General features: G+C 41.1%; 1 protein-coding gene across 2 annotated transcripts in view; it reads right to left on the reverse strand.

The window, feature by feature from the left end:
• Positions 1-26847, reverse strand: part of LOC117400505 (alpha-catulin-like) — a 104013-nt gene that overhangs the window by 42130 nt on the left and 35036 nt on the right. For both annotated transcript variants that reach the window (XM_059021515.1, XM_034920616.2), the window contains exon 2: positions 13599-13788. In XM_059021515.1, coding sequence (XP_058877498.1) covers positions 13599-13788 — 190 coding nt within the window. The remainder of the gene's footprint in view (positions 1-13598; positions 13789-26847) is intronic.

The raw sequence follows: 26847 nt of genomic DNA on the forward strand, positions 1-26847 counted from the left end.
CCTTGATCAGACTGCACCCAGCTACCTCCAGACCCTCATCTCTCCCTACACCCCCACTCGACCTCTCCGCTCCGCCTGCACTAGAAGACTGGCTCTACCTCCGCTACGCTCCCCTGCCTCCCGAGCCCGCTCCTTCTCCACCCTTGCTCCGCAGTGGTGGAACGACCTTCCTACAGATGTCAGGACTGCCCAGTCCCTGACCACATTCCGGCGCCTCCTTAAGACTCACCTCTTCAAACAGCACCTGTAGAACTCCTCTGTTGTATCCTGGGACACTATCACCCTTCATTTAAATATGCTTTATTTTGCTCTTATCTGCCCCCTATTTTACTGCATTTAATCCTGTACCTCAGAATATTGTAATCTCCCAAGTGTTTAATCTGTAGTATTTTGTACTTAATCATATCCTGATGTAACTATCACTACTTAATCATATCCTGATGTAACTTTCACTATTATCTGCTGTATTATTGAATTGTGGTTTGTCACACTTGAGAATTATTGTATTTCTTGTTCTTATTGTATGACTTATATTGTAACACTTGAATGTATTTGTATTTGCTTGCGATTGTAAGTCGCCCTGGATAAGGGCGTCTGCTAAGAAATAAATAATAATAATAATTTTCTGGAGGGGGCAATAGGCAGTCCTGACCTTGTCTGCTATCCACTTGGACAGCCGTTGCTTAGACAGGGCTTGACCACGGGACTTTGCCCCATAGCAGACAAAAAATTGTTTTGACTGCCTCCAACTTTTCGTCCTGTCAACATAGTACACCAGGGCCTGAACTGGGCAGAGCGTATGGGGCTGTCACTCTGTTAAGACTGGGAAGGAGGTGGCTGGAAAGCCTCCAATTCCAGACTGGTTGACATGGAAACAGACATGGCAAGAAGACATGACTGGTACGGAATGTGACCTTTGTCCTGGCTTCTGTTAAAAAAAAATAAAAGCAGGCTTTCGCGATAGATAATGCTTGCATCTCACTCACCCGCTTTGCGGAGGTAATAGCAAGCAAGAAAGATGTTTTAAAAGACAGCAATTTCAGCTTGGCTGAATGCAGGGGCTCAAATGGAGGCTTCATGTGTGCATTAAGCACCACGTTTAGCCTCCAGCGAGGGTCAATGTCCTATATAGGTGGATGAGGCCGTCGTGCCCCTTTCAAAAATTGCCCCGCCAAGAAGTGAGCTCATGGGGGGGCAGTCAATCTTGACATGGCAAGCTGAAACAGCTGCCAGATAGACCTTTAATGTAGAGGGGGATTTCCCCTCGTCAAAAATGTCTTGCGAATACTGCAGTATAACTGCCACGGGACAAGTCGTGAGGTCAAACCCATGAGGTAGGCACCACGTCTGGATGACACCCCACTTGTACAAGTGGATGCTGCCCTGGCATTCTGTAGGGTGTCAATAACCCTGTTGAAAAGTCCCAGATGGCTCAAATGCAGTCGTTCAGGGGCCATACCCAGAGCTGCAGGCTCGATGGGTCGGGATGCCATAAGGTTCCCAGCGACTGGCTGAGCAGGTCGCGGCGCATCGACAGTCTCCACTATTATAAATATCATATGGGAGATACTGAAATTAAAGAAGGAATCTATGAAAAAGACGTTTATGTTGACTCAGAAATGTCTTCATCTAGACAATGTGGGAGCAACTTGGAAAATGCGCTATTCCCGTGCTGAAATTCAAGCCCTGCATTACAGCGCCGACCATTACAGTGACTGCCCATAACGGTGCTACAACATTACCACGACAGACATTACAGCGACTGCCCATAACAGCGCTACGACATTACTGTGACAGACATTACAGCAACTGCCCATATCGGTGCTACGACATTACTGTGACAGACATTACAGCGACTGCCCATAACAGCGCTACGACATTGCTGTGACAGACATTACAGCGACTGCACATAACAGCGCTACGACATTACCACGACAAACATTACAGTGACTGCACATAACAGCGCTACGACATTACCACGACAAACATTACAGCGACTGCACACAACAGCGCTACGACATTACTGTGACAGACATTACAGCGACTGCACATAACAGCGCTACGACATTACCACGACAAACATTACAGCGACTGCACATAACAGCGCTACGACATTACCACGACAGACATTACAGCGCTACGACATTACTGTGACAGACATTACAGCGCTACGACATTACTGTGACAGACATTACAGCGACTGCACATAACAGCGCTACGACATTACTGTGACAGACATTACAGCGACTGCACATAACAGCGCTACGACATTACCATGACAAACATTACAGCGACTGCACACAACAGCGCTACGACATTACTGTGACAGACATTACAGCGACTGCACATAACAGCGCTACGACATTACCACGACAGACATTACAGCGCTACGACATTACTGTGACAGACATTACAGCGACTGCACATAACAGCGCTACGACATTACTGTGACAGACATTACAGCGACTGCACATAACAGCGCTACGACATTACTGTGACAGACATTACAGCGACTGCACATTACAGCGCTACGACATTACCACGACAAACATTACAGCGACTGCGCATAACAGCGCTACGACATTACCACGACAAACATTACAGTGACTGCACATAACAGCGCTACGACATTACCACGACAAACATTACAGCGACTGCACACAACAGCGCTACGACATTACTGTGACAGACATTACAGTGACTGCACATAACAGCGCTACGACATTACCACGACAAACATTACAGCGACTGCACATAACAGCGCTACGACATTACCACGACAGACATTACAGCGCTACGACATTACTGTGACAGACATTACAGTGCTACGACATTACTGTGACAGATATTACAGCGACTGCACATAACAGCGCTACGACATTACTGTGACAGACATTACAGCGACTGCACATAACAGCGCTACGACATTACCACGACAGACATTACAGCGACTGCACATAACAGCGCTACGACATTACCACGACAGACATTACAGCGACTGCACATAACAGCGCTACGACATTACCACGACAGACATTACAGCGACTGCACATAACAGCGCTACGACATTACCACGACAGACATTACAGCGCTACGACATTACTGTGACAGACATTACAGCGCTACGACATTACTGTGACAGACATTACAGCGACTGCACATAACAGCGCTACGACATTACTGTGACAGACATTACAGCGACTGCACATTACAGCGCTACGACATTACCACGACAGACATTACAGCGACTGCACATAACAGCGCTACGACATTACCACGACAGACATTACAGCGACTGCACATAACAGCGCTACGACATTACCACGACAAACATTACAGCGACTGCACATAACAGCGCTACGACATTACTGTGACAGACATTACAGCGACTGCACACAACAGCGCTACGACATTACTGTGACAGACATTACAGCGACTGCACATAACAGCGCTACGACATTACTGTGACAGACATTACAGCGACTGCACATAACAGCGCTACGACATTACCATGACAAACATTACAGCGACTGCACACAACAGCGCTACGACATTACTGTGACAGACATTACAGCGACTGCACATAACAGCGCTACGACATTACCACGACAGACATTACAGCGACTGCACACAACAGCGCTACGACATTACTGTGACAGACATTACAGCGACTGCACATAACAGCGCTACGACATTACCACGACAAACATTACAGCGACTGCACACAACAGCGCTACGACATTACTGCGTCGAACTACAATTCAATTCCAGAAGACTCTGCGAAGTTCATGTTCATGTACCAAAAGAACATCCCTATTAAATATCACATACAAAATGTGTAAAAACATAAAATGTGAAATAAATACAGAGCAACAATGTACTTATCTGAACAAGGCTCTCCGATCAGGTGAGTCTTGAAAGGAAAAGTGGCGCTGAGCTCTGGGGCGGGTTCACGACTGCATCACAAAGAGCAGCTTTGATATGAAGTATTCAATTCAGGGTTCTTTAGGCGGTAAATACCCATTTCCTAATCGTTACATTTCGTACTTGAAAGAGAACAAGTAAATGATTGAAGAAATAAGGCAACACCCGATACAGAGGTCAGTTTCAGTTTCCATTCATTCAGTCTAAAGAGCCTGTGTGAAGACCTGAGGCCAACATATCAAAGTGCTAAAAGAAGCACTGTATCAGGTAAGCCACCCGATTCTCTAGTCTGGTGTCTACAATGGATCAGATTCATACACATTAGTGTTCATCATCTCAATAAAAACAAAAGCTTTACAAATGCAATGTGACCATGGGTGAAATGTGGCTTTTCCTGTATCTAAAAATCCCCAAATTCAAATGAAAGCTTGATTCAAGCCAGACATGAGAATCCTAATGCACTCTGGCCAACCTCAGGAGCCCTTCCTTCTATCCCAATCCTCAAGACTACCCGGCACCAATCCAGTGGAACAGATTCGATAATTCCCACCAATCTGCCTCATTTCACTTCAGTGTCTCAAAATGAGATGAAGAGCAGGATATTAAATGTATGTAATCACCCTTTAATTAAATCAATTATGCTCTACAGTACAAGTATATGTTTAGCTAGAAACTCTGGTGTGTAATTGGTGCTGACTGCACACGGTACAGGGGTAAGAGGGTTTTCATTTTTAACACTAGAAGCCCCGCGGTGGTCATTTTGGCGGTTTTTGGTTTTAAAATGTAATTTTCACCAGTCGTGTAACACATATGGGGCTGTGCGTTCATGTACTTTTCTGTCCGTATGTATTAAATATTCTCACAAAGCATGAAACGCAGGAGTGCAGAAATAAAGAAGCTATATTACATTATACCTAAAAGCCCCGGGAGCAGTCACATTGTCGGCCACACAGAAAACAAACGTATTTTCATTATACAGAACGGTATACTACTTTATTATTTTTATTCACCAGTCCGCAATGTGTTTAGCTGTAATTCGATTAGTCTCTACTCTCTTCCTGGGTGAATGACTGACAGTCTTATTTTGCAAATCAGCCTTTTGAAAGGCTGGCGCCTGCTTGCCAGCTGCGCTGCTTTGGTCAGTCAATTAGCATCGGGACTAGTGAAAATAAATACCAGAGACCGTGGAGTTTTACAACGCAACAAAATATGAAATTGATGTTTGGATCAGATAGCATGGAAGTACTCAGTGAAAGCTGGCTCCCGACAGTGGCACAGAGAAGAGTTTACCAAGGAGAGAATATATTTTACAGGTAGCACAGCAACTTCGCAAGAAGCACTTGGAACAGAGGGAAACTTGTACAGCGTGTACCCACAGCTGAAGCTGGCAAGCCTGCTGAGAGCCGCAATAGACGCCAATGCCAGGTTGGCAAGTGCAGTAAAAATAAAACTTCGGACAGCTCTGCCCTGTGCAGAAAGGCGGTGTGGAGAAGCGCATTATCTTACTCAAGGTAAAAGGAATACCATTTTGTTCATAAAACAAGAAAAAAGAAAAATAAATTAGACTTTTTTTTTATAACTTCTTGTGCTGTGCGCTTCTGTAAAACGTTTTCTTCGAAGTTTATTTACCTCCGTTGTTCAGTTGCTTTTGGCATTTGATAATAAACCGATTGCTGTTGAAAAGTTAAAAATGCACTGCTATCGTTTCAGTTTTATAAATATGTATGTTGTAAACCGATGTCTGTTCAGAGGTTTATTTACTTACATTGTCTTGTTTTGATTTGTAAAATAAATGTTCATATTATATATATATATATATATATATGCATGCTTCGGTTTTTCTGATATCTATGTAAAGTACTCAATAAAAAAATTAAAAAAACTATTACATCCAACTGTTTCTCCGTTCGTTATACTATTTACAGTGTTCTGAATACAGCTGTCAGAAAGACTGCTGCGGGGCTTCTAAGTATGAGTATATCTCCGGTCCTTCTAGTGTTAAAGTTATTTTATAGTATGTCAAACACTTCAGTCCGATAGGTTCTTCATTAATTTTGTATGATTCAGTCCAGTTCAGATCAGTCACCTTCTTGTCACTAGGGTCCTGCTGCTCAGTGTTACAGAGATGTGTGACTAAAGCTGATATCACCGTGTAACACATTTTTTTTTTTTTTTGGTTCCTGGGTAGTAAGTGTTATTTCCTAATTGCTTATGCCTCAAAAGTATAGAAAATGGCTATTATTCCCCACAAACTTTGCTTTTGTGACCAGGACAGTGATATTTTGAAATTTACCTATTTTCCAGAACATTCCAGATAGATTCAGTGCTGAGTAAACTTGGAGTAACTTCTAGAACTTTCTAGAACTTTCCAGTAATATAAATAGTAGTATAAATACAGGGGCCTTAAGCCCACCAGTTCAGTGTAGTTCCAGCTGCCTAAGTGGATACATATCTGCATTTTTCTGAGATGTCATCAAGAGGCTGCAAGCATCCGGCAGACGCATTTTGAGTCGGCGGTTTTACCAAGTTTCCCTGCTATCTTTGCCTTTGGGACAGCAGGGACACCAAGGCGCACTACCACAGGCGGGAGTGGCCACAGCGGACCGAGTTCTCTGTGGGGAGGAACAACGTCAAGTGGGAGCCACTGGTGGACCCCCGGAAGGTGCTGATGCCACCACTGCACATCAAATTGGGCCTTATGAAACAATTTGTCAGAGCTCTAGATAAGGAGTCAGCAGCCTTCAAGTACCTTCAAGACTTCTTCCCTAAGCTGTCTGAGGCAAAGGTCAAAGCCGGTGTCTTCGTCGGACCACAGATAAAGAAGATCCTGGAGTACAATGAATTCCCCAAGAAGCTCACTAGTAAGGAGAAAGCGGCTTGGAACAGCTTTGTCGCAGTGGTTCAGGGCTTCCTGGGCAATCACAAGGCCGAAAACTATGTGGAGCTGGTTGAGACTCTGGTGAAGAACTACGGCACAATGGGCTGTAGGATGTCCCTCAAAGTCCATATCCTTGATGCTCATCTTGATAAATTCAAGGAGAACATGGGAGCATACTCGGAGGAGTAAGGCGAGCGCTTCCACCAGGATATGCTGGACTTTGAACGCCGCAACCAAGGACAGTATAACGAGAACATGATGGGAGACTACATTTGGGGGCTGATTCGTGAAAGTGATTTACAGTATAACGTAAATCTCAAAAAACTACTCACTTCTAAATCTTTTGTAGTCATTTTTGTATTACTTTAGTATAAATACATGTTAATTTGGATTCATATGTTGTTTTTTTCTGACTATGTGAACGAAAAGACACAAATTCGCCCGTTTTCTCATTGGAAATAGGTAAATTTCAAAATATCACTGTCTGGTCACAAAAGCAAAGTTTGTGGGTAATAATAGCCATTTTCTATACTTTTGAGGCATAAGCAATTAGGAAATAACACTTACTACCCAGGAACAAAAATTGTGTTACATAGTGTATTCAAATACAGATTCCCACAGGCCTTGTTTTTATCAATTTACAATTGGACTTATTTTACAAATATTCCTTCAATTTGCACACTGCTTGACTCTTTTGTTGTTACAGACAATCATTAGTAAACAAAACCCAATGTTTTTGTGGCTTGTGATTATGTCTTTGTTTTTAACCCCTTTTTAGTGACTGCTTTCTTTCCTGTTTAACCAAACAGCCACATTGGGGGCTCTCACATTTCAAAATATAGCTTTTCTGTTTAATATAATTTCCACTGCCCTGCAGAACTGTAGACAGCATTAAGTTTAAAATAAGTGAAAGAGAACTGGCAACTGGAATGTCACAGATTGCAGATACAAGCCACAGCTGAGAACTGTCAAGGAGAATTACATTCCGCTGCTGAACTAAAGGCAATGAGTGGGCCTGCTCATGAGTCGCATCTGTTTCTACAGAACTTAGTGCTTTCTCTAGGCTTTATTATGCTTGACAACAGGTATCTATTGGAGTTGTCCTTTATCCAATTATGATCAGCTTTCAAAGCACATTGATAATATCAATCTTTATATGCTTTGTATATGGATGCTGTCTGTCCGCACTATGTCACACTTACATTTTAAAAATGTATTCAGAAATCCGCTCATCCAAATCGAGATGAAACTTGCTAAAAGACATCTCATTAACCTTCTCAGAATATTGGCCCACAGAGGCATTTGTCTATCTGTCTTTACTTCTTCAAACTTACGTGTGTTAATAGTGGATGCAGGACGTGGCAATTTACAAAAACAGCTGTGGAAAGATACTGTATGTATTTCCCGGACATACTTGTTTCATGTGTAGTACCTGGCAAAACAAACACACTGCTGTGGTCTTCTAATTTACGTTTGACCTAATTTAACAACAATACTACAGTATTAAGTTCATCTTTAGATTCCACCCAAGAGTGAATAAAAAAATATACTGAAATATCAAAGTGGTCAAAGATTGTGTTGTAAAATATTTTAAATCACATCACTGAAATAACCGAGACCACTATTACACTCCAGTTCAATCTAGTTTTGTGGTTTTCTTTTGATTATACAATACACTTGAAGAAAGCGTGGCTGAAATTAAGAAGCTATTATACCACAGCATTTATGAATGATTGTTAACCTAAAACAAATTTTAAAGTTGGCTATTTGATGCCTAAGAATAGGATTGTAAAGGTCAGTGCTTAATAAATGTAATTCTATCCTTTATGCAGTGATCTCCAACATTTTTACTATGAAGAGCTACTTCTGATTTGCAAAAACATTTGCGAGCCACTCCTCAAAAGAACTCCAAGCTAAAAATAAAGAAAAATGTTATTCTTACCTAGAATTCAATGTGAGACTTGACTCTGCATGCTGTCTACCAGCCCAGCAAAATCTGGTTTGCAATTAGAAATGCAGATGCTCGTCACTCAGGTGGGTTCGAAATTTTGATTTGATAAAGTTCATGTCTGAAAAGACAGATTCACATAGATAAATGGAACCAAGTAAGGCTGCCACTTCCAATGCTGCTGTGCAGAGATTTCTATACTTGTCCTTGTGCACAGTGTCTTGAAGTCAGACACTGGGTATCTTGCTTTCAACTGAAAATCGTTTTGAAGATTAAGAATCTCCATTTCCAGTTCAACACAATCCAGATTAAACAATGACCCCACTTGTTCAGAAATGTCACTTACAGCCACATCCATAAAAGGGATTTGAAGCAAACATTACACAATGTTCCAGCTGCTGAAAATCATGACATCTGTCATTAAATTCTTGCCTAAGTCTGGTCAAGAGATCACAGTATTTACTGGGTCTGGTCAAGAGATTGTAGTATTTACTGGGTCTGGTCAAGAGATCGCAGTATTTACTGGGTCTGGTCAAGAGATTGCAGTATTTACTGGGTCTGGTCAAGAGATTGCAGTATTTACTGGGTCTGGTCAAGAGATCGCAGTATTTACTGGGGTCCAAAAATTCAGCGGCTTCATTTCCCTCCAGCGTTTCTTCCACAACTGGAAAATGCTGGATTTTTTTCTTCTGCAGCTGTTGCACCCAATAATCCAACTTTGATTTCAAAGCCTTCGCAGCACTAACCAACATGTCTGCAATTGTTCAAGATTGAACAGATTCAATTATTTTAGCATGTCTGCATATGACAATTAGCTCGAACTGAGTTAATTATTTTTACAAGAGTCATAACGTGATCAAATCCCATTACTTAGCCGCAAAGTGGCGCTTGAGTCAACAGATTCATCACACTGTGCTGAAAACCACTGACAACAACACAAATCCTGATCTAACTGTTCACAGACATCTTCGGACAATGCTGATACTCTCCTTGCTACAGTGTTAGCTCCTAGTTGCATGTCAGTTATAGCAAACATTCCGCCATGACAGTCATTGCGCCCTTTACCAATGCTCGTAAATGACGTCTTGTTTTTGATAGAAAGTAAGCAACTTGGAAAGAGGCTTCTGTTACAGCATTTGCTATTTTTCACTGGTTTGGTAATAAAAGGACTGCTGTTTCTGTAAAGTCAGCTTCAGTTCACTTACTTTTTTTGACTGAGATTGCGTCCTGCAGGAAATGTTTTTTCAGAATCTTTATGTACTGTAGTGCCTCTCAACAGTGCTATTTTTCCATCTGCAACTCCTGCACCACAAACAGGCAAATACACTCGTCTTTTACTCTTGTAAACAAAAATGTTCCCAGCATTTGTGGAAATCATTTTTGGTCTCTTCTTGGAAGGACCCGCTTCCACATCCATGAGTCACGCTGAACCGATGAAGTGTAGTGACAGCCTTATATATATTTTATATATATATATATATATATATATATATATATATATATATATATATATATATAGACATGCTCAAATTTGTTGGTACCCTTACAGCTCATTGAAATAATGCTTCATTCCTCCTGAAAAGTGATGAAATTAAAAGTTATTTTATCATGTATACTTGCATGCCTTTGGTATGTCATAGAATAAAGCAAAGAAGCTGTGAAAAGAGATGAATTATTGCTTATTCTACAAAGATATTCTAAAATGGCCTGGACACATTTGTTGGTACCCCTTAGAAAAGATAATAAATAATTGGATTATAGTGAGATTTCAAACTATTTAGTTTCTTTAATTAGTATCACACATGTCTCCAATCTTGTAATTAGTCATTCAGCCTATTTAAATGGAGAAAAGTAGTCACTTGTGCTGTTTGGTATCATTGTGTGCACCACACTGAACATGGACCAGAGAAAGCAAAGGAGAGAGTTGTCTGAGGAGATCAGAAAGAAAATAATAGACAAGCATGGTAAAGGTCAAGGCTACAAGACCATCTCCAAGCAGCTTGATGTTCCTGTGACAACAGTTGCAAATATTATTAAGAAGTTTAAGGTCCATGGAACTGTAGCCAACCTCCCTGGGCGCGGCCGCAAGAGGAAAATCGACCCCAGATTGAACAGAAGGATAGTGCGAATGGTAGAAAAAGAGCCAAGGATAACTGCCAAAGAGATACAAGCTGAACTCCAAGGTGAAGGTACGTCAGTTTCTGATCGCACCATCCGTCGCTTTTTGAGCGAAAGTGGGCTCCATGGAAGAAGACCCAGGAGGACTCCACTTTTGAAAGAAAAACATAAAAAAGCCAGACTGGAATTTGCTAAAATTCATATTGACAAGCCACAATCCTTCTGGGAGAATGTCCTTTGGACAGATGAGTCAAAACTGGAGCTTTTTGGCAAGTCACGAAAAAATGAAGCTTTCAAAGAAAAGAACACCATACCTACAATGAAACATGGAGGAGGCTCGGTTGTGTTTTGGGGCTGCTTTGCTGCGCCTGGCACAGGGTGCCTTGAATCTGTGCAGGGCACAATGCAATCTCAAGACTATCAAGGCATTCTGGAGCGAAACGTACTGCCCAGTGTCAGAAAGCTCTGTCTCAGTCGCAGGTCATGGGTCCTCCAACAGGATAATGACCCAAAACACACAGCTAAAAGCACCCAAGAATGGATAAGAGCAAAACATTGGACTATTCTGAAGTGGCCTTCTATGAGTCCTGATCTGAATCCTATCGATTATCTATGGAAAGAGCTGAAACTTGCAGTCTGGAGAAGGCACCCATCAAACCTGAGACAGCTGGAGCAGTTTGCTCAGGAAGAGTGGGCCAAACTACCTGTTAACAGGTGCAGAAGTCTCATTGAGAGCTACAGAAAACATTTGATTGCAGTGATTGCCTCTAAAGGTTGTGCAACAAAATATTAGGTTAGCGGTCCCATCATTTTTGTCCATGCCATTTTCATTTGTTTTATTATTTACAATATTATGTTGAATAAAAAATCTATTAAATATGGAATAAACAATGGTGGATGCCAATTACTTTTGTCAGTTTCAAATTATTTCAGAGAAGATTGTGCATTCTTCGTTTTTTGTGGAGGGGTACCAACAAATTTGAGCACGTCTGTATACATATATATATATATATATATATATATATATATATATATATATATATATATATATATATATATATATATATATATATATATATTGTAGCAAGGCAGGGAGGGGGTTAAAAATTCTCCCTGCCAAAAACATGCGAGTGTGGCTGTTCCCAAACGAGATACTTGGTGTCAATTGGGAACAGCCACAGACTATAAAAGAGAGCTTCCAGCTCCATTAGAGAGAGATCACCAGGCAGCTGGTAAGAGAAAAGGTATTGTAGGAATCTGCGTCTTTGTTAAAAGAATTGTGTGTAAACGTGAATTGAGGGGGTCTGGAACCAACTCCCCTGCAATGTTGTTGAAGATGACATCCTGGGTTCCTTCAAGAAGCTGCTTGATGAGATTCTGGGATCAATAAGCTACTAACAACCAAACGAGCAAGATGGGCTGAATGGCCTCCTCTCGTTTGTAAACTTTCTTGTGTTATGTTCTGTCTATAATATAGATATATATATATATATATATAGAGATATATATATATATATATATATATATATATATATATATATATATATATAGAGAGAGAGAGAGAGAGAGAGAGAGAGAGAGAGAGAGAGAGAGAGAGAGAGAGAGAGAGAGAGAGAGACACACACACACACACACACACACACACACACATATACATATACACACACACATACACCAGTCCCTGGTAGCGACTCACTAATCTGTATCGGAGCATCTTACCTGTTGAATTTGGACAAGTAAAACACATGCTCAAAAATCATGGTTTTAAGACCATGGATAAGGCCTGCAGGGTTTTTATTGAGAACTATTCCGACATCTTTCCTGCTTTCGCAAAACTTGCAGCAATTGCAATTACGATACCTGTATAGTACCTTGCTCAAGGGTACAGCAGCAGTGTCCCCCACCTGGGATTGAACCCACGACCCTCCGGTCAAGAGTCCAAAGCCCTAACCACTACTCCACACTGCTGCCCTTATGCTGTTGACAGCTACCCCGCAGAGACATTGGTACATGTTCTACAACACTGATTTTTACGTCATGAACGTATGAACTCCTGCACAGATCCTGCACCTCTCCCGACCCGCTCTCCTTCTTGCACTTGGTTTGCTTGTCTGTTACTTTGAACTGAACTTCGGACCTCCGTTTAACCAGGCTATTTACAGTTTAAAAACTGCTTCTTAAAATGATCCACGAGTAGGAATGTTACCTTTTTTTCTGTACAAAACATAGCACTGATTACATGGTGCTTTATGCATGGTTAATTCACAGAAAGTTACATTTTTGCTTCACTATATGTGCATTACAGGGAGGGAGTTTTATTTTGTATTTTAGTCAGATGTGTGTTCTTGTGTCCCCCGGTGCCTCCCACCCCCTCCCCCGTTTATAATGCTCTTCACTGTACTTCAGGGTCTGGATGGTTTAATAGGTTCAATTAAACAATTCAGAACAGGGTTGGAACAAAGACCAGGAGTGGAAGGTGCATGTTTGGCCACCCCTGGTCTAGTGTATACGAAGTATCGACCAGAACAGAAATATAAATCGCATCCTTCCTAATCGACTGGGCACACCTACACATACATGCAGGACAGCCCCGCTGACACACAACATCCTGTTTCCATGGTGACGTGTCCTGGCTGGGCACCACACTGAGGCAGAGCCTGCGCTGGGACTGAAGCCCTGGCTCTCGGATCACATCGTCACAGCGGAAGGAGACAGCTCTGTTCTCTTTACCTGCTCGTCTGGCCTCGTAGCAGGCAAAGCTCATTTCCTCCTTCAGTTCTTGGTTCTCGATTGCAATGGCCTCCCCGACGGTGACGAACCTCCCGACGGCCATGTTGACAGCCTGGCCCACCCTCTGGATGGCTTGGAGGGTCTTCTCTGACTTCCTTGGCTTGTCTTTGTGGTTAATCAGGGTGGTAATCTGGAACAAACGTAAGAAAGTCATTTATTTAAAGCATGACAAACGCATTTCTGATAAGGTCAACATGGTGTTGTTTAAACTGCAGTGCTGAAAGTGTGTTGCAAATGAATATATATATATATATATATATATATATATATATACACACACACACACACACACACATACATATATATATACAGACGTGCTCAAATTTGTTGGTACCCTTACAGCTCATTGAAATAATGCTTCATTCCTCCTGAAAAGTGATGAAATTAAAAGCTATTTTATCATGTATACTTGCATGCCTTTGGTATGTCATAGAATAAAGCAAAGAAGCTGTGAAAAGAGATGAATTATTGCTTATTCTACAAAGATATTCTAAAATGGCCTGGACACATTTGTTGGTACCCCTTAGAAAAGATAATAAATAATTGGATTACAGTGATATTTCAAACTAATTAGTTTCTTTAATTAGTATCACACATGTCTCCAATCTTGTAATTAGTCATTCAGCCTATTTAAATGGAGAAAAGTAGTCACTTGTGCTGTTTGGTATCATTGTGTGCACCACACTGAACATGGACCAGAGAAAGCAAAGGAGAGAGTTGTCTGAGGAGATCAGAAAGAAAATAATAGACAAGCATGGTAAAGGTCAAGGCTACAAGACCATCTCCAAGCAGCTTGATGTTCCTGTGACAACAGTTGCAAATATTATTAAGAAGTTTAAGGTCCATGGAACTGTAGCCAACCTCCCTGGGCACGGCCGCAAGAGGAAAATCGACCCCAGAGTGAACAGAAGGATAGTGCGAATGGTAGAAAAAGAGCCAAGGATAACTGCCAAAGAGATACAAGCTGAACTCCAAGGTGAAGGTACGTCAGTTTCTGATCGCACCATCCGTCGCTTTTTGAGCGAAAGTGGGCTCCATGGAAGAAGACCCAGGAGGACTCCACTTTTGAAAGAAAAACATAAAAAAGCCAGACTGGAATTTGCTAAAATGCATATTGACAAGCCACAATCCTTCTGGGAGAATGTCCTTTGGACAGATGAGTCAAAACTGGAGCTTTTTGCTAAGTCACATCAGCTCTGTGTTCACAGACAAAAAATGAAGCTTTCAAAGAAAAGAACACCATACCTACAGTGAAACATGGAGGAGGCTTGGTTATGTTTTGGGGCTGCTTTGCTGCGCCTGGCACAGGGTGCCTTGAATCTGTGCAGGGCACAATGAAATCTCAAGACTATCAAGGCATTCTGGAGCGAAACGTACTGCCCAGTGTCAGAAAGCTCTGTCTCAGTTGCAGGTCATGGGTCCTCCAACAGGATAATGACCCAAAACACACAGCTAAAAGCACCCAAGAATGGATAAGAACAAAATATTCGACTATTCTGAAGTGACCTTCTATGAGTCCTGATCTGAATCCTATCGAACATCTATGGAAAGAGCTGAAACTTGCAGTCTGGAGAAGGCACCCATCAAACCTGAGACAGCTGGAGCAGTTTGCTCAGGAAGAGTGGGCCAAACTACCTGTTAACAGGTGCAGAAGTCTCATTGAGAGCTACAGAAAACGTTTGATTGCAGTGATTGCCTCTAAAGGTTGTGCAACAAAATATTAGGTTAGGGGTCCCATCATTTTTGTCCATGCCATTTTCATTTGTTTTATTATTTACAATATTATGTTGAATAAAAAAATCAAAAGCAAAGTCTGATTTCTATTAAATATGGAATAAACAATGGTGGATGCCAATTACTTTTGTCAGTTTCAAGTTATTTCAGAGAAAATTGTGCATTCTTCGTTTTTTGTGGAGGGGTACCAACAAATTTGAGCACGTCTGTGTGTATATATATATATATATATATATATATATATATATATATATATATATATATATATATATATATATACACATATATATATATACATATATATATATATATATATATATATATATATACACACATATATATACACACACAGTACTGTGCAAAAGTTTTAGGCAGGTGTGAAAAAATGCTGTAAAGTAAGAATGCTTTCAAAAATAGACATGTTAATAGTTTATATTTATCAATTAACAAAATGCAAAGTGAGTGAACAGAAGAAAAATCTACATCAAATCAATATTTGGTGTGACCACCCTTTGCCTTCAAAACAGCATAAATTCTTCTAGGTACACTTGCACACAGTTTTTGAAGGAACTCGGCAGGTAGGTTGGCCCAAACATCTTGGAGAACTAACCACAGTTCTTCTGTGGATTTAGGCAGCCTCAGTTGCTTCTCTCTCTTCATGTAATCCCAGACAGACTCGATGATGTTGAGATCAGGGCTCTGTGGGGGCCATACCATCACTTCCAGGACTCCTTGTTCTTCTTTACGCTGAAGATAGTTCTTAATGACTTTCGCTGTATGTTTGGGGTCGTTGTTATGCTGCAGAATAAATTTGGGGGCAATCAGATGCCTCCCTGATGGTATTGCATGATGGATAAGTATCTGCCTGTACTTCTCAGCATTGAGGAGACCATTAATTCTGACCAAATCCCCAACTCCATTTGCAGAAATGCAGCCCCAAACTTGCAAGGAACCTCCACCATGCTCCACTGTTGCCTGCAGACATTCATTTGTGTACCGCTCTCCAGCCCTTCGGCGAACAAACTGCCTTCTGCTACAGCCAAATATTTCAAATTTTGACTCATCAGTCCAGAGCACCTGCTGCCATTTTTCTGCACCCCAGTTCCTGTGTTTTCGTGCATAGTTGAGTCGCTTGGCCTTGTTTCCACGTCAGAGGTATGGCTTTTTGGCCGCAAGTCTTCCACGAAGGCCACTTCTGACCAGACTTCTCCGGACAGTAGATGGGTGTACCAGGGTCCCACTGTTTTCTGCCAGTTCTGAGCTGATGGCACTGCTGGACATCTTCCGATTGCGAAGGGAAGTAAGCATGATGTGTCTCATCTGCTGCAGTAAGTTTCCTTGGCCGACCACTGCGTCTACGGTCCTCAACGTTGCCAGTTTCTTTGTGCTTCTTCAAAAGAGCTTGGATGGCACATCTGGAAACCCCTGTCTGCCTTGAAATTTCTGCCTGGGAGAGACCTTGCTGATGCAGTATAACTACCTTGTCTCTTGTTGCTGTGCTCAGTCTTGCCATGGTGTATGACTTTTGACAGTAAACTGTCTTCAGCAACCTCACCTTGTTAGCTGAGTTTGGCTGTTCCTCACCCAGTTTTATTCCTCCTACACAACTGTTTCTGTTTCAGTTAATGATTGTGTTTCAACCTACATTTTGAATTGATGATCATTAGCACCTGTTTGGTATAATTGTTTAATCATACACCTGACTATATGCCTACAAAATCCCTGACTTTGTGCAAGTGTACCTAGAAGAATTGATGCTGTTTTGGTCACACCAAATATGGATTTGATTTAGATTTTTCTTCTGTTTACTCACTTTGCATTTAGTTAATTGATAAATATAATCTATTAACATGTCTATTTTTGAAAGCATTCTTACTTTACAGCATTTTTTCACACCTGCCTAAAACTTTTGCACAGTACTGTATATATATATATATATATATATATATATATATATATATATATATATATATATATATATATATATTCAAAGCGCATACCATATAGATCCACTTAAAGACAATGGAAAGCATAAATGCATAAAGAAGGACTGTAAGTTAGCACTAAAATGTAATCTATTTTAATAGCACAAAAAAATGTGGGCTGCTGCTTAGCGTGGCTTGGCCTGCGACTTCAGTCTATGAGCAGGGCGGTGGAACCTATTAAAGCCTGCACGGCGAGCTGCTGCGGGCCAGTCCCAAACATCACCTCTGACTTGAGAAGCAGGTGAACCAGCTCCTTAGTGGATTCCCACACACGTGGTGAGAGAGCACTGCAGCACCTCGACCACAGCGGGACATAGCATACGAGTGATTGGGTCCTCCAACAGCGGTGCTTTGTCCCTGTCAGGCACGCGTGCCTGGGAAAGACAAAGCTGCCTACGTGCAGCTACCAGCGCAGCCAGTTTCTACCTATAGCTTGTCTGTTGAGCTTGGACACACTGAGCAGGTTTTTTATTAGCCAGGCACAGCTCATCCAGCTGTTGTGGTGAGGGCCTGTGCTTCTCAGAGAGGGACTGCAGCACTGGAGGATATGGGAGAGGCAGTAAGCTCATCATCGACAAATTGTTAGCAAGCGTCCGTTCCTGTTCGCCCACCTCCTCAGAGGCGGCAGTGGACAGTATGTCCTCCTATGGCCAAGCTGTGCTCACAGCCCAACGGGGCCCCAAGGGGGCAGGCGGCACCAAACGTTCCCGCAGTAATTAGGTAATAACAGTTCATTGGTGGGAAACTTCTGCTCGGATCTTTTCCATCTACTCAGAGACTGCAGATCGCCTGGATCGGCAACTCTTCATCCTCTTCCGTGTGGGAGGGGAAGGAGAGGCAGAGCTTGAGGAGGATGAAGAAAACCGTGAAGACGGTTTCCTGCCTGGGCTACTCTCCCGGGTGAGTCGTCTACTCTCCCTTGATCTTGATGCAGAGCCATGGGGTGAGGACACCTCTCTAAGAGAGGGTAATGGAGAAAGAGTGCTGAGAAGGAGTAAGGGATGCAGAGCGCTCCTTAGAGCTGCGGGATAGCCTTTTCTCAAGTGTGCGCTTCGAGAAAGGGGCACAAAACTCGCAGAAGCTGTGATTAGCCAGTGCCTCCTTGGCGTGCTCTGGCCCCAGGTAGGACAAGCATCTGCCGTGCTTGTCCTCAATATGCAGACGAGCCTTGCATGTCTCACAGGGATAGAATCAGGGCATGATGAAAGGAGCAAGCAATGCACTGTACAGTATACAGTTGCTGCTTCAATCTGCTTATAAATAATTGACCCGGCAGGTCAAGACCTGAGCACGACCGGTTTGGTACCAGGTCTGTTCAGTACTGATTCAGTGGCTTTGGCACCGTGTAGCACTGGGTCGGTACCTGGACAGTACCAGTTCAGTGACAGTAGCACCGGGTCAGAAGCAGTACGGTACCAGGTCTGCTGAACCAGGTCAATTCGGTACCAGTTCGGTGACTTTAGCACCAGGTCGGAACCGGGGCAGTGCAGGGACGGCACCAACTCGGTGGCTTTGGTACTGGGTCGGTACCGGGCCAGTACTGGTACCGGTGCGATGACCACGGCCCTGGTTCGGTACTAGTTTGTAGTCACCACAGGTGGCAACGTAGAGTGATGCCCACCTGTACAAGCCAATGGCAAAACCACTCTGTCAGTACCCACAGGAGACTGAGGGAAGCATGCTTGTTAGAATGGACTAAAAGCCTTCGCAAAAGTGATGCTAAAAAGCTGTCACCAAAACGGCATCAAGATACTGTGTTTGAAATTGCAAGCAACAACCGAAGCAAGTATCTCAGTCCTGCGCAGTGCTGCTGGGTCCAGCAGCTGCTCTTGCTGCACACGTGCTGTGCCTAGTATCTATAAAAAACTGAAAACACACAAAAATACTCTCTCAACAAAAACAGTAATTAAACAATTACATAAATATAAAACGTCTTGTATGGTGCTAAATAGCAACAAAACGAGAAATTAAATAAGCTCCAGTCGGAGCTATGTAGTCTGGCGGGAGAACACAAAGTCAGCCGACTTATGTTGCTGGATCCCTGGGAAGGAGCGACTCGAGCCATTGGCTATTTTACTTCGATATGTTAAAAAGTTGTTACAAATTGCCCCCAAAAAACAGGCCAATGTAAATAAAAATATAACACCCATCAACCACCTCATTTTACAATAACAAATATCCACGACTTCAAAAACTCTCATCTTGAGAAGTAGACAAAAAGTTGTATCTGCTACAGTATGATGATCAAAGAACTAAGGAGAAATGTTTCTCTATTTGACTTGTTTTCCTAAATGCTTAAAAACAGAACACAGTACAACCATCTCTCCATTCCAAGGAGCAAGGATCAAAATAAATGCAGTCTTACTGTACTTCTGCACTGTTTTGACAAGCTGATTTTTATCAAACACTTGAAAAAAAAAAAAATTGCACCCAGAGTCTGTTTCCTTTTAAGACGTTCTTGATCCAGAAATAAAATATTTAAAAACAAACTGGGTTCTAATTCCCTGGAAGAGCTGGAGGTCATACCATGACCTTGTGTTATCCAAACTACTGTGCCAGCTCAGTCCGTCTCCAGTGTCCCTGAATGCAAACGAAGAGAGTTCAGTTTTAGTCTTCGGTTTGTTCCATCAGGGATGTGCTTTTGGTAAATTTTTATGAATGTTTAAACTCTTTGCAATGTCAGCGTTTAAATCATATCTACACACACACACACTCTTTATATTACATTCTGATACGGACAGCCCTGATTAGTATTTTCTAAGCAAATAAACCTCCAAAACGCAAATAATATTTTAACATAGCAACGACTTAACTACAAAGTAAAAAAACAAAAAAAACAAACACCTACACATCAAAGTATATATTGAAATGTTTATATTTATGGTTGTAATTGAAGTTGCTACTGAATATATATCTCTATACTATTGTATATACATATTGAACACATTTTCGGATAGTATGTTTTTAGAATAGTGTGTTTCTTGAAGGTTCATTTAACAACAAAAAAACAGGAACCTATTAAAAGAGACTAACATCACCCACTGTACAGTGCGAAAGCGAGTTGTGCTTACAACTGAAAAAAAATTGGAAATACTTTCACTTCTGGAAAAGGTAATTACCAGGGATAAAATAGCACAATATTTTGGAATTGTAAAGAGCACTGTGACTGATATTAAAAAGTCTGCCTCAGAGATTTAAAAGTTTGCGGTCTTTGACAGTAGCTGTGGGATCTACTGTTGCTCGAGACGAGTACTTGAGCATTACAATTTCCGAGTACTCGAATCAAACACCGCTCTCCTCCCAAACATTGCCACAAATCCTATTTCAAATGCCAAATTAACACACAATCAAGTAATATAAGTAATTAATATAACATTTGCCTTCTTGTGCAGTTAATTGTATATGGTCAAGTATTATTAAATAACGTAAAGTATTCAAATTCACGTATCCACACAACTTTACATTAAATTGTAAAAAGAGATGTCTGGCATACCTGTGTTTGAAGTGTGTCTCAGGGGTCCTTTACTTTAGTGCAGTAGTTCAAAACATACAAATAAAAACTGTACTAAACATAAAATGGCTGTTCGGTCCAAAAGCTTCCAGAACAATTTCAAGTGAAAAAAGCCTTCCACCTATGGGAAGATTGGCGAATAGGGTCCATGAGTCTGTGGTAATTGCAACTTTTTCTCCCTGGAAAGTTTTGTATTAACAGCTGCAGCAAGTTTTTTCAGCCGCACTGTTATTGTTTTATGGGTTGGGTTAATTCACGATTCACACGCACTGTCTTCATAATGGGATAATGTGATCACGCCCAATGTTCGGCCAAATCTATAGCAAATGTTGTTATGGATGTTTGCTTTTTATTGTCTTCAGTAGCTCCATCCACAATAATTCAGAATGTTTTCATTTCAAACTGTGAAGCATTGAACTTGTGTTTTTGTGGTAGGGCAATTTTGTTTGGCATAATTATTTATATACCACAGTTCTCTCGTCCAGTTCCTCAAAATACTTCCAAACGTGGCTTTGTTTAGAGATGCCATTTAAAATATAGAACCAATTCAGAAAAAAACGCTGGTCATTAACGTTATTTTTAACCCCGGCGTGGAATTGATATCATATCACGCCTATAGGCATAAACACACACACAGTGCACCAATGAAGCGCCAGATCGACCGGGAATAAAACCCACCCCAGTGTCAATCTTTCTGTTACACCAATTAGAAAAGCTACTTGGAGGCAATTGCCAAACCCCTTCCTTTTTATAATATCCACCCTTACTGTGGCACTAGAGCAGTCTGATACGTGACGGACTACTAATGATAAAATACAAAAATTAATGCATAAAAAATATGGGTTTGGTGACATTTGTCACGTGACTGGTTATACGTCTAGCATATTATTAAACGTTTTACCATTTCTTTAGAGTTTATACGTTTAAAATTCCCATCCCTATGTTCTTATTGGCCTTTTCAAAAACGATTCTACTCGTCTTGATCTCCTGTACAGTATATTACTCCAGCGCCACTTAAAAACGTCATTTTGTTTTAATAAGTTATCATCCTTTCAAGAGAGGCAATAATGACGATGTAGGGCAAGCGAGACACCTTCACCTGGTTAAGAGGGAGTATGCCCTTTTCATCAAGCTTAGAAAATGTAATTTATTTGCTTTGTCCTTTTACAACAGATTTCTAAATTAACACATTGTTAAATGATTTTATTTCTAAGTAATACCTATTTTAACCATTTCATGCAAAAATATTGAAAAGAGCTGAAGAAAGTAGTTTTGGGCACAAATACATATTTTTAAATTGAAAGGGTTTTCAATTTTTTTCCATTGCTTTATATGGGGGAGAAAACTGCATCCTCATATGAGGCTATCATGCTTTTGCATCTTCCAGATGCCCCCATAAAGAGTTTTTTTTTTTTTTAATCCATACCCATATGTTTTCCATTGTGTGTGGCAGACACACAGATCCATGCCAGTCATCCTGTGAGGTTAATGGATCTGGCAATAGAAACAGGGCCTGTGGTGCTGACTAAATCATGTCCTTCGCGTGCTGTATCCGCTGCATGCACTGCCACCCACAATTAAAAGCATGTGTTTGTAATTAAATCAATATATACATATTTTCTGTCCGTCACCTAGGAATAATGTACTTTAGTGTGAAGCACAAAAGGTAACACCTTAAAGCCCACCTGGAGCTTTCAGATCTGGTCCCAGAAAATAAGCATTTCTTTCCGTATTTCTGATTGAGTTGTGTAAAACATTAAACATGTACATAAAAAAACACAAACAAAAAGGGTTTCTAGAAATTTGTATGCAACAACAAAGGGAGTGCGAGAAGGGTAAGCATTATTACATTTGAAAATGTACATCCTGTTAACCAAGTTTACCACTATTTTTTTAACACACACACAGGTGAAAGTAAGCCGGTACAGCCGGTAAAACATTAGCTGCCGTTACTTACCAACTTTTTTTAAAAGTACAAAACTACATCGGTGTGCTCGGCAAGATAATACTAGCAGAATAGGCCAATGTATTGGGCTGTGTTCGCGCCATTCAAAATATAACAAATCATATGGATTTCAATTATTCTTATTATGTGTTTATCATGTTTAAATGGTACTAATAATAGCTGATCTCTTTTTAAAATAATTTATAAAGAAAATAATGAGTTATCATCTGCAATAATTACACTCGATGTTTATTTTTTAAACTATTACTGTGTTATTATATACTGTTATTTTAACGGCATCAGAGTTGGTACGGCGTCAGCGAATTGAAAACAAACAAAAAAAATCCCAGACACCAAAATCCAAGCCGAACAACTAGAAAACTCAAATTCCTACAGCAGACAGCTCAGTGTTGCATAACTGAATACTGTTCTATTCTCCTACTGCAAGTCATTCAACATGTATTAATTAAATTAATTTTGACTGTCCTTTACGAATTCATTTCACAATTAACAGTTTCTCTGATTTAATTCAGAAACTAAAACACATTAAACAGTGCTCAGTCGTTTTAAAAGGGGAGTTACAGTTAAACACCACGAAAGCATGGATGGTGGCGAGTAAATGACTCCCGAGATGAATATTATGTTCATTTAAGGATGGTGTTAAGGTAAGGTCATGTGTGCGTGACGAATCATTACCATTTTGCTAATTTGCATACAGTTTGCATCTTGTTTTGTATCATTTACGGCAGTTCTGACAGCGCGCGTGAAGATGCCAGCGCCCAGAATGAAAGGAAAGTTTGCTTCCAAATGTTCCGATCATATCCCATATATGAAAAAAAAAACACCACCACTCTACAGCAGGCAGTTCTCAAAAATCCTGCTACGATGTCAACACAAAATGTGCTGCATGTAAGTGTAAAAAATGATGGACAGAATGGGCTAACACTGCTTCTAAAACAGAGTAACTGTGAGGCTCACAAAACAAAATTCAATGTACACTCATCATTTTCAGGCAAAACAAATTGGTTAAGAACAAATATATAACTAGATATTGCATTCTGGTCTCAGACCTTAACTGTCTCAATTAGTGGTCCGCAGTAGTATAGACGAGTCTATCATCTATGGGTGATGATATAAGTTTTTGAAAGCTATAGGAAAGCACCATACTTGCCAACATTTAGAAACTGTTCAGCAGGATGCTAGTCCTGGGGGGTGAGGGGGGGGTGTTATATGCATCATACACATGGGAGGGGCCATACGCAAAAAACACTCTATATAATAATATATGTATCCCCTCAACTCAACACCGCATGACCAGCATGACAGTTAACACAGACACAATGAAGCGTTCTTCCCTTTGTATATCGGTAAGTTAGTGATCAGCAGATGTGTCAGCCGCACGAAGAGCACAGGGTGTGGTTTTCACTAATCCTACTGTGTAGAATAAATGATTTTTTTCTGTGTAAATATCGGGACTTTCTTCCTATGCATCGGGACGTGGGACATTTGCTAGGAAATCTGGACTGTCCCGACCATATAGGGACTGCTGGCATGTATGAAGCACATAAAGCTGATCAGAAGAATAACAAGCTGGTTGTCCAGAGATTCTTGGGCCTTTCTTTTTAGCTGGCTAGAAATAACTTGTGCGTTCAGCGTGCAGACTACAGGGAGAGAAAGGCAGAGCAACAAAGAACTTACACATTCAAAACAACCAGGAGCGCAAAGAAACCTGCACCAGGAAGGAAACTTACTACTACTTTAATCTGTATTTCTTGACATTCGTTAGTCTGAATTTGAAAATTGGAGTCAATATGGTATATGCAGGATAGGGTTACCACTGTTCATTGCCGTTTGGGTATGAGCCTCCTTCGAAAGATACGATTTCTGAGCATCTATATTTAAATACAATTACGAACAGACCACACCCCCCCCCCACGGGCAACCCTAATGGACATGTTACAGTATTGGTTTTCATTGGATTTTAGCTTAAGTCTGAGTTGTTAATGTAAATCAGGCAATACAAAACCCTGTTACCTGACTACATTTAGACACCTTGCCCCCCGCCCCCCCACCCCCTAGAATTAATTCTGTGGATGCCCATGTGTATACACCATGCATTTACAGTAGTTTACCCTGGTATGACATGTCTACTACTATTCTTTACAATGCTTACCTAGGCTACACTATGCTTTCACTATGCTTTATTGCACTTTGCTCCACTTTCAGAAGGGATAGCCCCATCACCAATAGGCTTGGCAATGAGACTCTGTGGATTAGGCCAGTGGTGAGCAAACTATTTATATGCTGCCCCCCTTACTTAGCAAACATTTTTGTTTACACTTGGCGATTAAACATTTACCAAACAGATAAATCTGCAAAAATTATCGTTTAGCAATGCAATCTGAAAAAATTAATCTGGGTTTTCACAAAATAAATATTTATTTTGCCAGCTAAATCTGAAGCTAAATGAGCCCATTGAAGCGTTTGATTTGGCTTTGTATGTTGCAGAGCTGCCCTTACAATCTGAGAGCCAATGTCTCCACTTCCCAGCCTCTTCTGCATACTACAATGCCAAAAAAATGTACAGTTCAAAAATTTTAAGAATGTGTTTGTTAACATTTATGTATTTAGCTAAATCAGAACTTTTTTTGTTAAAATCGAGGGAAAAAATACATGATTTACATTAAATCCGGGGACAACACTGTTAAAATATTAGTGTTTTAACACTTGGTGATTTTTCCAACTGTACCCTAAATTACTTAATTGGACTAATTAAGTGCTTAAGCTTAATTGGTCCAATTAATCAATTTAGTGTACAGTTAGAACAAAAACCAGGAGGGACAGCGGCCCTCCAGGACCAGGGTTGTGTAGCCCTGCTGTGCAGTATATAATTGATTTTAAGATTTTGCTGTTAACCTACAAGGCCCTGAATGGATTAGCACCAAATTATTTGCAGGAGTTACTGACCCTGAATCTTCCAAACCGCACTCTGAGATCACAGGATGTGGGGCTGCTGGTTATTCCTAGGGTCAACAAAAGCAACACGGGAGGTAGGGCTTTTTCTTGTAGAGCTCCTAAATTATGGAATGCTCTGCCTTCTTTTGTCAGGGAAGCTGGAACCGTTACAGTTTTCAAGTCAAGACCAAAAACACACTTTTATAAAATGGCTTTATCTTGGTGGGTTTTAATGTAACTTTAAAAAACTGCTGCTTTTGTATTGTGTATACTCTTATTCAAATGGTCTGATTGTGGCAGTTGTATGTGTGACATGTTATACAAATGTATTGTGGTTTGTTCTTTTTTCTGCTATGTACTGTACAGTACTTTAGTCATAGTTGCGCCCCCCTTACTGACTCTCCGCAGGCGCGCCCCACACTTTGCACACCATTGGATTAGGCAGCACAGTCCTCATTCACAGAGAAACAAAAAGCCCCCAGGCACAGGATGAAGAAAAAAAAGCCAGCTACTGTACAGTACATCCCTGCCTACTCACAGGCTAGGTCCAAGCCTTGCCATCAGAATCAATGGCACGTACACAACATTTTGAATTTTCAACAGGACTGAAGTACTCTAGAGCGAATGAGGGTCTGCGGGCGCAGAGTTTAAAAACAGACCACAGCCCTCATGACTTAAATATTTCAGGTGTGTTCTCCCCACACAGGGTTTGAGAACGAAGCAAAAACATTACTGTTCATTCCTGCCAGTCATGTTCTATTAAGTTAAATCGGCCCCAGCAAAGGGCAGCAATCAAATTAAAGTACCTCCCACAAGTTCAAACCCCTTCAATTACCAGGAGTTTCTCAACTGAGGCCAGCTTTCTTGCAAAATCAAAAGCTACCGATAAGAAGGAACACAATGAAAACCTTCCACCCGCAACCCCGGACCTCTACTGCACCGTACCTAGCCTCAATCAAATAAAAAATTAAGCCTTTTTCTGTCAGTCATCAAGCGCTTTGAATTAACATCCAGTTAATGCGGGCATGACTGAACACAATAGGATCACAGCCCTCATGA

Source organism: Acipenser ruthenus, chromosome 4 (genome assembly GCF_902713425.1).
Source record: "Acipenser ruthenus chromosome 4, fAciRut3.2 maternal haplotype, whole genome shotgun sequence".
Classification (NCBI taxonomy): Eukaryota; Metazoa; Chordata; class Actinopteri; order Acipenseriformes; family Acipenseridae; genus Acipenser; species Acipenser ruthenus.